Source organism: Gobius niger (assembly GCF_951799975.1).
Source record: "Gobius niger genome assembly, chromosome: 12".
Lineage (NCBI taxonomy): Eukaryota > Metazoa > Chordata > Actinopteri > Gobiiformes > Gobiidae > Gobius > Gobius niger.
The window spans coordinates 27,196,643-27,208,794 of record NC_136863.1 but is presented as its reverse complement, the minus strand read 5'-3'; the positions used below and the strand labels follow the sequence as shown (position 1 = coordinate 27,208,794).

The following is a 12,152-nucleotide window of genomic DNA, read 5'->3' as shown; positions in this document are numbered from 1 at the left end:
GAAATATTGAGATATTTGCACACGGCAGAAACATGATAAATACAATACGTGACCCCCCACCCACCCACCATAATTCCAAAAATCTTCACAGATCGCCAAAGTCTAGTCTACAGCCTGTGTTTAGAAACAGTAGATCGGGCATGATCGGGGACAGGTGCTGGGGTTGTGGGAATTTGCCTCAGATCTGGGAACGCAGAAAATAAACAAAACACCCAGACAAAATCCAAATTGCGTAATGGCCTTGGGCTTTATCGAGATCCGTATCTCCGGTGGTCCCGTGCCTGAGTGTGGTTAACCCCAATCGGCCGCACGATCTCCCTCTCCTGATCCAGCCCGCCCCGTGTTTTTAGCACCACGCTACATTAGCACGTCACGCTCCGACAGCAGCTTTGATGACCGCTTTCTCTCACACACACACACACACACACACACACGCACACACGCACACACGCACACGCACGTACACACTAACAACACAGAGGCGCTGCGTCTTTAGAAAGCAAAGGCACAATCACAGAGAACGCGCCGACATTCTGGTCGTGCCCCGTCTGGTAATCGGAGCCCGTGAGGCCGAGCTCAAAGACTCAAGGATACATCGGCGGCATAGCTCCTCTGTGAAGCACAAGGCTGGAGACGGAGACGGGCAGAGCCGCCAAAATATTTACTCAAGAGTAAAAAAGTACTTGGAGAAAGTGTTACTTGAGCAGTAACTGAGCGTAAAAGTCTGATTCATGTTTCAGTCGTGACATAAATGAAAAACAAAACATGACATAATGTGGAAATGGAAGTACTATCAAAACATATAAAAAGAAAACATCATGTTTTCTTTTCTGGATGGAATGTGTGCGCAACCATGGACACAGATCCATCACCAGTGAAAACCTACCAGAAACCCTAAAAACAATTAATCCTGGAGCGTCCTAGAGGCAACCAGAATGGAAAGTAAAGGTGCCCTGTTAGAACCGCTGGGTCACTGAGAGGTCAAATACACCCAAATATCAACTATTTCTTTTCTTCTTTTTTTGCATAAAAAGTTGCATAACGCGCCTTTAAATATACGAGGGCTGAACGGTATTGACAAAATTTCATATCTCGATATTTATGCCAGATATCTCGATATCAATCCGATACGATATAACTATGGGTTCAGTGAAAAATAGAAACATCATAATACAAAGAGTAATACAAGAGTGCAGTTTTATTGATGAAAATCTATATTGTTTATCTCTTGCTTTTTCAATATTAAAATCTTGAATGTTCATATCTCAATATCGATACGATAACGATATATCTTTCAGCCCTAATTCATACCATACTCTGTTCAGCTGTACAACAACGTAGCGGTTTGTGACAGATAACGTTGTCATTCATATCGATATTGCTGTATACATTGTGATTTATATTGATCATGTGTATTCTATATTGGTTCCTGTTCTGTTTATTTACTTTTTTCATTTAAACTGTTGCCTTCTAACTCTCTCAGGTCCTCCCTCACATTTCATATCCGCTGATTTAAACTTGTGCCCATGAAGTCTTGATAGGACTTGAGTTTCCAAGCGTAGGACATGGGACTATTTTTGTACCACATCACAGTCTTACACCTCCCTCTGTCCAGAGTCACCGTCCACATGCCCCAGGCGCTCCTCAGATACCTCTGTCCGAGAAAAAGAAGAAACAAACGTCCTCTCCCTTGACCTTCTTCTCACTCCCTTCTCACCGGGACGGGAGGCGCTGCAGCTCTCCCCAGGAAAGAGGAGGGGTCGCTGGGAGGGGAGGCACCAGGCTTCACCCGCACATTCTCTCCCCCCCTTCTCTCTGCGCGAACAAAGCTTCCCGAGCGGGACAGGAAACCCAAACTTTTACACACACACACACTCTCACGGACACAGATGGTCAACACCCACCAGCGCTGGAGCTTTTCCTTTTGGCCATTTGATCTCGCTCGAGCGCTTTGGGATGTAATAAGTTGAGGACGGTTTTAAAAAAGAAGAAAATGGTTTTGTTTGGGAGTTGACTTTGGAAAAGGATCGTCTCGTACAGCAGGGTGTGCGTCTCTGGGCTGAGTGTGGACCGGATCAGGAGTGTTTTGGTGCCGCTCTTTAAAGACTCGTCTCTCCCTCAGGTGTTCCAATGGCGGCAGCTGGAGAACCTCTACTTCAGGGAGAAGAAGTTTTCCGTGGAAGTCCATGACCCGCGAAGGTAAAGTTCCATTTGGTCACGATGATAAGTCCGGGATAGTAGATCTGGGTCGGTTTAGACGACTTTAGAGGAGACACTATAGGGGATAAGGTTCAGGTTTTGGGACAGTTTGCTCTCAGCTTGAACTGCCTAACCTCCACAATAAGGTGTTTTATTGTTGATTGCTGATTCAATGTTTCTCTATTTCAAGGCCCATTTTCTCAAAATGCATTTTTCTTACATTCCACTCCTGTAGAACCTATAGACACCCTTATTTCCCATCTTGTACGACTTCTTTCTGAAAGATTTCTTATTGCCTAATTTCCATCTTGATAAACTTGGTTCTATCCATTCTTTTCTGACATTCATTATGTCTTATTGTTTCAGCAAATCTTTATAAAGGTTCTACAAGAAAATTGTTCAAACATCTATTTGGCATTTGAACAATTTTGGAATACCTAAATTAGTGTCTATTAGTGTGGAGAAGAACCTTATAAACATTGGTTCTATCCATTATTATTAAGAGCTTGTCGTCACAAATTTAGGAACTATAAGCCATTTTTACACAGACAGTTCTTTATTTTTGGATGTACTAAGCCAGGTCCTAAATTCTAAGCACTACTTAAAATAAGCACGTGTAACGTATAACGTATAACGTGTTGCACCCGATTGATCGTCATTAGAACATCTTCATCTTATTGGTCTCATATGTAAATGATGATGTTAATGAGACACAAAAATCTTTACTGCACCTCAGTCAGCAAAGGTTTCAAATTGATATCTTTTTGTGTGTTATTTTCCCTTTTTATTTCTACAGTGGATACATTTTTGCACATGCCAGCTCCAGGGCTTACAGGACCATGTTAAAGATACATATGAGGCATTGACCTGGCGTGTGTGTAGCCACATTGGTATGTTTAGGAAGAACGCGGAGGTGGGAGGAAGCAGAGAGCTGCAGTGTTTTCTCTAAAGGAAGCTGTCATTCTGTCGCCACGGCTACACATGTAAACAATGGCTGCTTCGTGTGTGGCGAGCATAAAGTCTGCTATCAGCCCTGAGTCACAGCGGTCGTCATTTGCACATTCTTCCTTTGGTGCAGAGGAGCGCTCGACACTGACACGCACAGTTCAAAGTGAAACTGGTTCAGTCTTCTGTGTGGAGTTTGTTTTATTTTGTCATTTCTTTTTTTCCACTGCTTTAGCGCCCTGATCTGTCGCCTATTCATGTTTTTGCATAATAGATAGTCCCGGCTCTGAGCAGGACAGGTCTGCACTTTTATTACAGCGCCATTGATTTGCTATCATGCCGTTAGCAAAAAATGGCGGCTTGTATTTTCAGTTAAAGTTTGGTTAAAAACAGACAGCAGAGATCAGGGGTCCTTTCCCAACACAGAAATGACTTTAAATGTTAGATTGTAAAAAAAAAGAAACATTGCTGTAAAGGTTTCTGGTCCGTTTCCTCCACAGTCGTGCGTCGGTGACTCGCAGGACGTTTGGCCACAGTGGCATCGCGGTGCACACCTGGTACGCCTGCCCCGCCCTCATCAAGTCCATCTGGGCCATGGCCATCAGCCAGCACCAGTTTTACCTCGACCGCAAGCAGAGCAAGGTCAGCGTCCCACGACACTACTACTACACACTGGACTGTATTCATGCCAAAGCGGGCAGGGAGGGTGTTTTCACAAATGTATTCTCCAAACACTTCCTCATGTGGAGTCGTCCTCTTCAGTCAGGGCTCTGCTGCAACCAATATAGAAATCCTCCTGTTCGCATCTGAGTAAACAATGATCCAAGACTGTCTTGAGCTGCAGACTGGGATGGAGCTATCGGATAAATAATGCCAGATAATACTATTAGATTAGACTCTGTGTTCTCCGCTGGTGTTTGATTTGAGCGACAGTTTGTGTGTGGATGAAATCAAACTGTCCAGCACTGGGTCGTGGCAACTGTTTCCGACTGTAATACCGAGTGTTTTAAACACAACGACTGACGGCTACCACAAAGGCTGGTGTAATAGCACACTCAGGGGTAGGCAAGTTTTTTTCATTGTCAAAAGACCGAGGGCCGAAGTCGCCAATTTTAGGCCAAAGTAAAGCACTACAATGGAGAAAATACCATCTTAAATGAGACAAAATGACTTAAAATTGCTTGAATAAAGGTTTGGACTAATCTAAGATAAAGATACAAATGCTAATGCCAATGGAACAAACATAAAACCCACTTTGAAATCAGACAAATTAACTTTTACTTTTAAAAAGATTTGTTTTTCACATTATAAATTATACAACATAATCTGAATTAAGAGAATAATGACTTGTTTCATTGGCGATAAGATGTTTTATCTGATCTAAGACCAGACCAAATCTACTCAAACTTTAGATTCAATCTCTTAATTCAAGTAGGTTTCTGTCATTTCGTCCTTCAAATTATTATTTTTCCTGTGCACTTTGTACAAATGCCAGAGTTGTATAATATGACCTAGTTGGGTGTATTAACAGTATTTCTCCCATTTAACCCTAAAAATGTTAAAGTCTTTCTGATTTGTGTCATAATGTTTCTCAAAATCATCTTGAGGGCCAGCGGTTCTGTGCTGGAGGGCCGGATTTGGCCCCCGGGCCTGACGTTGCCTACCCCTGCTCTACATTGTCGGGGCTGTTAGAGAAACTGTATTTATATGTACATGTGCAAGCTGTGTGCCAGTCAGTGCGACCCAATAAAACATGTGTAGCCCTGGATTTAAGTTAGCCTTGATTTAGTCCTGGTTTAGATCTGGTTCAGACATGATCTACTCCTGGTTTAGTCTTACTTTTACTTCTGCTTTAGTAAGTTTGCTGTAGGACTGACTCCAGGTTGGAGCAGAACCAAACCTTTACCAGACCTCCTGGATAGATGCACAAGAGCAGACCTAAAGAGCCGCATGTGGCTCTAAAACCATAGGTCTTTAGTGGTCATTATTTCTGGAAAAAACAGTTTTTGACCATGCTGGAAATGCAATGAAAAGAAATGCACCTAATACATCTACCGCGAGGCAAGACAACCCAATAAACGATTCCAGTCTGGTATTGAAAAAATAAAAGTAGCTGAAGCAGGTATATAAAAACTTAAATATGAATATTTATATTTATATTCAAATAATATTCAAAATGTAAAAGAAAAAAAATAGGGAAATAAAAGTTTATAGAAGAAATAGAAGAAAAAACGTGGAAAAGAAAATTGGGGAAAGTGGGAAAATTGGTTAAACATGGAGAAAAAATTAAGAAAAATGTGGAAAGTGTTTTTTTCTGCCTTTCTGTAGTTAAAGGAAGTTTCTTGGTTGTTTCACTGAAATGATAAATAAATAAATAAACATTATTAATCTGTTTTCTGGTTCTATATGACAAATAATTTAGCATAGGTTCTAAGCCTTGCTTGTACGTAGCTTAAAGATCTTTCATGTTCTTCTTCTCTATCTGTCTTTGCAGTCTAAAATCCACGCAGCTCGGAGTTTGAGTGAAATCGCCATTGACCTCACAGAAACCGGAACACTGAAGACGTCCAAACTGGCCAACATGGGCAGCAAGGGCAAGATCATCAGCGGCAGCAGCGGCAGCCTGCTGTCCTCAGGTAGATCCACACAACACCGGGGCAGATGGGAAACTGTAACATTCACAGGGTTTAGTCTGCATTTAGTGGTTTTAAGACGGATCAATACATTTAAACAAGTGACAAGTATCTGGTAAATGAGTCTAAAGTGGTTCATAAGAAGTAGTGCCATTGTAAGTACATGTGTTCTGAATGCCATACATTCCAATTGGTGAAATGTCCTCCTCACACGTATACAGTCTGTGTGTCTGTACAACACTGCCCCAGAGCAGCCTCCAGAGACACTGGCTCTAAATTTAGCCTCCGGAGGAATGAAAAGGCCAAAAAGGTCTGGGCATAACTCACTGGCCTTTAAACAATCTTATCTAAAAAAGTAACAATATGTCTGGAGTTTTTCTGTGAACCAAAGCAGGAAAACGAGACGGTGAAGTCAAATGGAGCTAATGTTGGGAATACATGAAGCAGGCGGGTTGAAGGAAAGTCAGAACGTTTGTCTCACATACAGTTGGACCAATGCACACTATCGGAGGCGGGTTACATTTACATTTACAGTTACACTTATTCAAGTGCATGTACTTGAGTAACTTTGATTTAACTCAACAGTTTAGTGAGCACTTTCTCACACAGTTCTTCTATCTCTTACTTCATGTGACATATAGTTCATAGTTTCACGTTACAGGAGCGATCGCGAGTCGTCACGTCTCGGGCTGTGATAATGTATCAAATAGATTATAATAGTTCTGTGACTGGCAGAAACAATGGTCTCGAACCCGGGCATTGCTTAACAGTAACCAAAACATCAACGATTGGGCACTCATTGAAGAGCACAGAAAATCCTATTTATGTTTAACAAATTTCACATGAAATAAACAAACTGTAGGATCTGTTTATTCTGTCTGTTTGAGTAAAGATAATTAAGCTGTTTGCTAACATTATTAAACAGGTTCACAGAAGTCGCCAAACATAAGCTAGCTATACAGGCGTTATTAGCTACACAACTAATTTCCATACATAAAATGTCCAAATGTTTTCCCTCATGTTTTGAATATTGTCTCTACTTTATGAGGAAATAATTAGACCATAGTTCATATGAGATGGAAGAGAGGACTTTGAACTTAATGATAGTTTTTGTTAGAAAAACTATCATTAAGACTAGAAATGAGCATTTTGACCATTTTTCATATCAACAATGAGCACAAAGTTGTATGTTTTAAAGAAATGGATTATAATCTACAATAGGTCAAGGGTTATGTAATCGCCAGCCTAAATCAATTACAGCTGTGAGGAAGGTGGAACCAACCGTTGACTGAACTCTTCTCTGATAGTTGGCAGTTTGAAACACACTAACAATCAGTCTTTGAATCTCTTTGGTCTTGGTTTGACGTTTCTTATGGTAAAGGTACAGCATCACACTGTGTCACTGCATCAGAAATATGACAAAAGTGTCCATCATGGGCCCGTGGAGACTGTACAGACTGGCCCTCACATTCACACTACAGCCAGGCTCCTTATCTGGACGTCCCATGCACTTCCGTGTAAACATCCTGCCACAGAGTCACAGAGTCGTGTCCCTGACTGTCCCCTGTGCTCCCCAGGCTCTCAGGAATCGGACAGCTCGATGACGGCCAAGAAGGACATGCTGGCGGCTCTGAGGGCCCGGCAGGAGGCCCTGGAGGAGACGCTCAAGCAGAGGATAGAGGAGCTGAAGAACATCTGCATCCGAGAGGCGGTAAGGGAGATGAGTTCAGAACATCAGCATGTGGATGCAGTTCGCTCGAGGGATCAGTTGTGGCTAACAGCTGCCACCTCTTGTGTTTAGTTTAGTTTATCAGGAGAGAAAGTGTCTGTGTAGGGTTTGATTTTCTTACATTTCCCTGCAAAGAGTTTCTCAACACCCTCCAACTGTCGGTTCATTGTGAGTCTGGAGTCGAAAAATGTTATTCATATTCATTTAAATGGATTTATTTATGAGGAATAACACAGTTGTCTTTCAGGAAAAGCAGACATTCTAAAGCCTTTTGGTGAGAGTGAGTTTGAAGGATAGATGTTGTTGCTTACGTTACCGTGACAGCTTTCCTCCCTGAAAGTTGCGGCGGGAGCTCATGAACTCATCCCTCTGATGAATTTGTTAGAAATGCATTAGGAAAGTTAGTCATTAGTTTGGACACAGCAAACATTTTGGGCGTTTTCACACTTTAATGCTCTGATGTGGCTGATGTAGAACATGTGAATAACTAGAGCGGTCCAATATGTGTGAAACCCCCCTAAAACATGAAACATTCCAGTATAGGTCCTTTAAGTAAAAGCACACCTATTAAGAAACGGCTAAATAAAGTCTAGTTCCGAACGTAACAAATGTCCTTCTCTTCTCCCTGGTCCTGCAGGAGCTGACGGGGAAGCTTCCTAAAGAATACCCTCTGGATCCGGGGGAGGAGCCTCCAACCATCCGCCGCAAGATCGGGACGGCCTTTAAACTGGACGAGCAGAAGATCCTGCACAAAGGAGAGGTAAGGGCCTGTTTTAGGAAGCGGGGGCTGTTCCATCTCACTCAATCCGGGTCATGCCGGTATCGTATCCTTGGGAACCAAAGTTAAAGCCACACTCCGTAATATTTCACTCAACAGATATCATGAAATACCTGCATTCATTTCATTCCAGCTGGGTTTATTGGTGAAAAGTCAGGTGTGTGTACTCTGAGTGGACTCGCCGCTCCTCAGACCTGACTCCTAACTTTGCTGGGAGCGGGACACCACCAGCCCGTCTCCATGGAGATGTTGCTGATTGCTTTGACCACAGGTAACCAAAAACATGAGGTTTAAATGCAGTCGGTCCTTTTCCAAACCACAGTTACCACAGTTCCGCAGTGTGGCTTTAACTTTGCACATATGTTTACGGTTGTGCACAATATTATTATACAATATTATCTTCAGCAGACTAAAGCTCAGCGAGGTACTTCACTTTATCGCCCTGATTTTTATGCTAGTGTTGGAACAGAATTGGCTTTGTCTTCCTGCAATATATCATAAACTCAGATAATTGTGGAAAAAAGAATATTGTGCATCTGATTCTAAAGGAGAATAGAGACCCTGCAAGTTGTGAAATGTGCTTTTAAAACCATCCCTGTTAGGAATTGTGATGTTAGAAATATGTTCGGAATGTGAGGAATGACAACTGACAATGTCATTTTCATTGCATGTAACAAATTTAAAAAAATCTGGCATAGGTCGTTTAAAAGCGGCATTTGAAAGCAAGCTGCAAAATCTCACCATCACTCCTGTAACTGATATTGCAACAATAAAAAGTTTCCCCATTTGTCGGAAAATTGCGATAAAACCGAGCCTTTGCCATCGCCACCCCCACCCTCATTCCCACAGCCCACTAGAAACTCAGTCTCACTACCAACCTTCAAATCAGTATCAAAACCCAAACTAGCTTTTCCTTAAACCCCTTCTTTGTTTTGTTTTATCCCCCATGTAAAGCGTCTTTGAGTGTCCAAAGAAGCGCTATACAAGTTTGATGTATTATTATATATTATTATTATTATTATTAAAACAACATAACACATTCTTTTTTAGTTTAGTTTATTTCAAAGAATTTGCATATAATGCAAATACAAAACATTTGTTTGAAAAGGAGATGGTAACAATATTTAGTCCCACCCCCTTTCCATTTAATATTTGCAGTGTTTACAGGTGCACAAGAAGCTGAAAAATATTTCTACATTGAGTGGAGTGACAGTATTGATATTTGCCACTGAACGTATCATTATTAATCTATCTACAGCAGATTGACTCCTGAAGCCACGACTGATAGAACTCATTTTTAAAACATGACTTTATTATGAAAGTCTTGATCTCAATTCATGGTTTGTACAACGTTCCCAAAAATGGCCTCTCTTTTGGCAAAGTCCTTTGATCAGATTTGTCATTTACTACACACACATCTTTAATGGCGACTGCAGTTTGATGTGAAAGCACACAGACTGAACATGGTTTTAGCGTGGCCATGTTTACCACAGTGTGATTCAGTCGTGATAAAGACGATAATGTGCCGTGTTTCAAATCACTGAGACAAAGTCCATTCAGTTTCTCATTTTCCAAACTGGCTGCAGGCTTTTCTCTCACTATTGTAACAGAGCGTACGCTCCGACGGCGTCCGCCCAAATATAGAGCGTGCGCGCGGTGCCAGCAGGAAGTGGTGCGGGCGGATTGTGCACATGTGTTGGGCTGAGGTTGGATTTTACTGAACGACATCCACAAGACCATTTAACACAAGAGAAAGTGCCGAGCCAGCAGAAAGAAGAACACCTCCGAGTCTGTTTCTGCCCAGGACGACCACACAGTAAAACTCAGGAACCGCGCTCACTGGTTTAGTGGGACGCATTCCAGAGAGCTGAACTGTCCCGATACAAGCGAACGCATCACGGCTCTCATATTATATTGGTAGTAAATAGGGCTGCAACTAACGATTATTTTTGTAATCGATTAATCTACCGATTATTTGAACGATTCATCAGTTAATCGCTTGGATGTGAATGGTGTATGAAAATGGTATTTTTTCATTTTTTGTTAATCACATAACGTTAAAGTGGCGCCGCCTGAGGACATGATTGAGTAAACAAAGTGAGTGTTTTTGGAGGCTACACTACAGACCCTAACTTTAAAAACAAAGCAGGTTTTCATCTATTTGAGTCTGTGTTTGCTAAAAAACGATGAATCGATTACTAAAATAGTTATTAGCTTTTTCAATAATCGACTAGTGTTTAATCTGTGGGTCAGGGGTCCATTTTCAGCCTTTGCAAAGAAAAAAGTGGCTCAAATTCATATCATTATTTGGGTCACGGCTTGAAGGGTTGGAACTAAAGGGCCTCTCTCACCGCCTCGCATATTCATTCACAAATATTGACATATTTTGTATCCATTTGTTCTGCGAGAGAGAGGCAGCCAACATGATGTTGTTATCCAAATATGGTCATTTCCTATGTCGGACACAGCCACAGAGAAAAGTCCTCGCGCATGTGCAGACGATACAAAGACTCCATCATGTTCTTTAGTAACTGCTACAGACTCCAAACTTCCCAGTCTTGGACATTTTGAAGGTTTTATCAGAGAGATTTCTTCATATCTACTGTAATTCCCTGATTTATTGAGTTTTGAACCATTTGGTTTGTTGGGGTGCCTTGTGATTTTTCTATTGGCTCAGAGGTTGGGAAACACTGGGCTGGAGCTGAAAAGGTGTCGTTGTTCAGCTGTCTCTTGATGATCTTAAGAGGAGAAGACGGGCCGATATCTGGCTGGGGCTGGAATGTGGATATGAGCTGTTCAACAGTGTCCAATAGTGAGAACGTGCGTGTCTGGAGGCAGATAAATGATTTCCGCTGTGTGTTTTCTCTGGCAGCTCCGAGGGCTTGTGTCATGGCCTGGGAAAGTTACAGCGCGGCTCGGAAACGCAGCTCCGCTTTTGGATTTCGGATACTTTTGTGTGGTGCTACTATAGGAATGAACAATATCCACTTTCACAGTTCGGTTTATCACAGGATAAACCTCATAGGATGGTCACAATGACTTAGGTTTCAGAAAAGGAAGACCTAGATCTGGGTAATGGGATTAACCAGAGCTTGACATATTTTTGTTGTGCTCTGGGCGCTGTGGCTTGTCTTTTATACTTATCTACTGGCTGCTGGAGCTCCTTCAGGTCTGCTTCTCTTCCAGGTGTCTCCTGTCTCACTGCTTTCCAAATGATTCACATGGATGCAGCCTGTGAGGAACTGCTGTCGTGATATTGGAAGATACTAACATGATTATACGTATTTTAAATATCAGTAGACACTTCATGTTATTACCAGCCACAATAAAAGAGAAGATTTTTAGACGTCGCATTGCGCGACGTGGACATTGTAAAATCATGAGCTGCTCTTCTGCAGAAAAGTGCAGGGAAAGTTCTGTAAAATCAGTCAGACCCGCTCATGCCTGGCCTCTGTTGCTTTGACTCTGGCGACGTGCGGTTGTTGTATTTTGTTGAAAACTGACAGAGATCCTGCTGCAGCGAGAGGAGGCTCACTCTGAGACTAGCCTTCCAAAATATTAGACACTGCCCGATGTCGGTCGTAGCTCGTCTTTGGTTGTACAAAGGTTCTATTTTAAATCTTTGTCCTTTGACCAACGACCACGACCAGCTACAAGATTTTCCCTCACTGTGTTTAGTCCTGACTCTGGGACCGGCACATTGGCAAAAATGATATCTTATCTGAGACAGAAATTAGGTAAAAGTGTTCCAAGGCTACATTCAGACCGCAGGCTGAAGTGACCCCAATTACGATTGATGCTCCACAAATACCATTCATTCTTCGGTAGACGGGCGCTGACAGGAAAACAACACGTGCACTTGTGATGA

The 12,152-nt window shown here is 42.1% G+C and overlaps 1 protein-coding gene across 4 annotated transcripts in view; it reads left to right on the top strand.

The window, feature by feature from the left end:
- frmd4a (FERM domain containing 4A) overlaps positions 1-12,152 on the top strand; it is a 228,753-nt gene that overhangs the window by 205,448 nt on the left and 11,153 nt on the right. For all 4 annotated transcript variants that reach the window (XM_079567803.1, XM_079567804.1, XM_079567801.1 and 1 more), the window contains exons 12-16: positions 2,123-2,199; positions 3,645-3,786; positions 5,639-5,780; positions 7,355-7,488; positions 8,144-8,266. In XM_079567803.1, the coding sequence (XP_079423929.1) occupies positions 2,123-2,199; positions 3,645-3,786; positions 5,639-5,780; positions 7,355-7,488; positions 8,144-8,266 (618 nt within the window). The remainder of the gene's footprint in view (positions 1-2,122; positions 2,200-3,644; positions 3,787-5,638; positions 5,781-7,354; positions 7,489-8,143; positions 8,267-12,152) is intronic.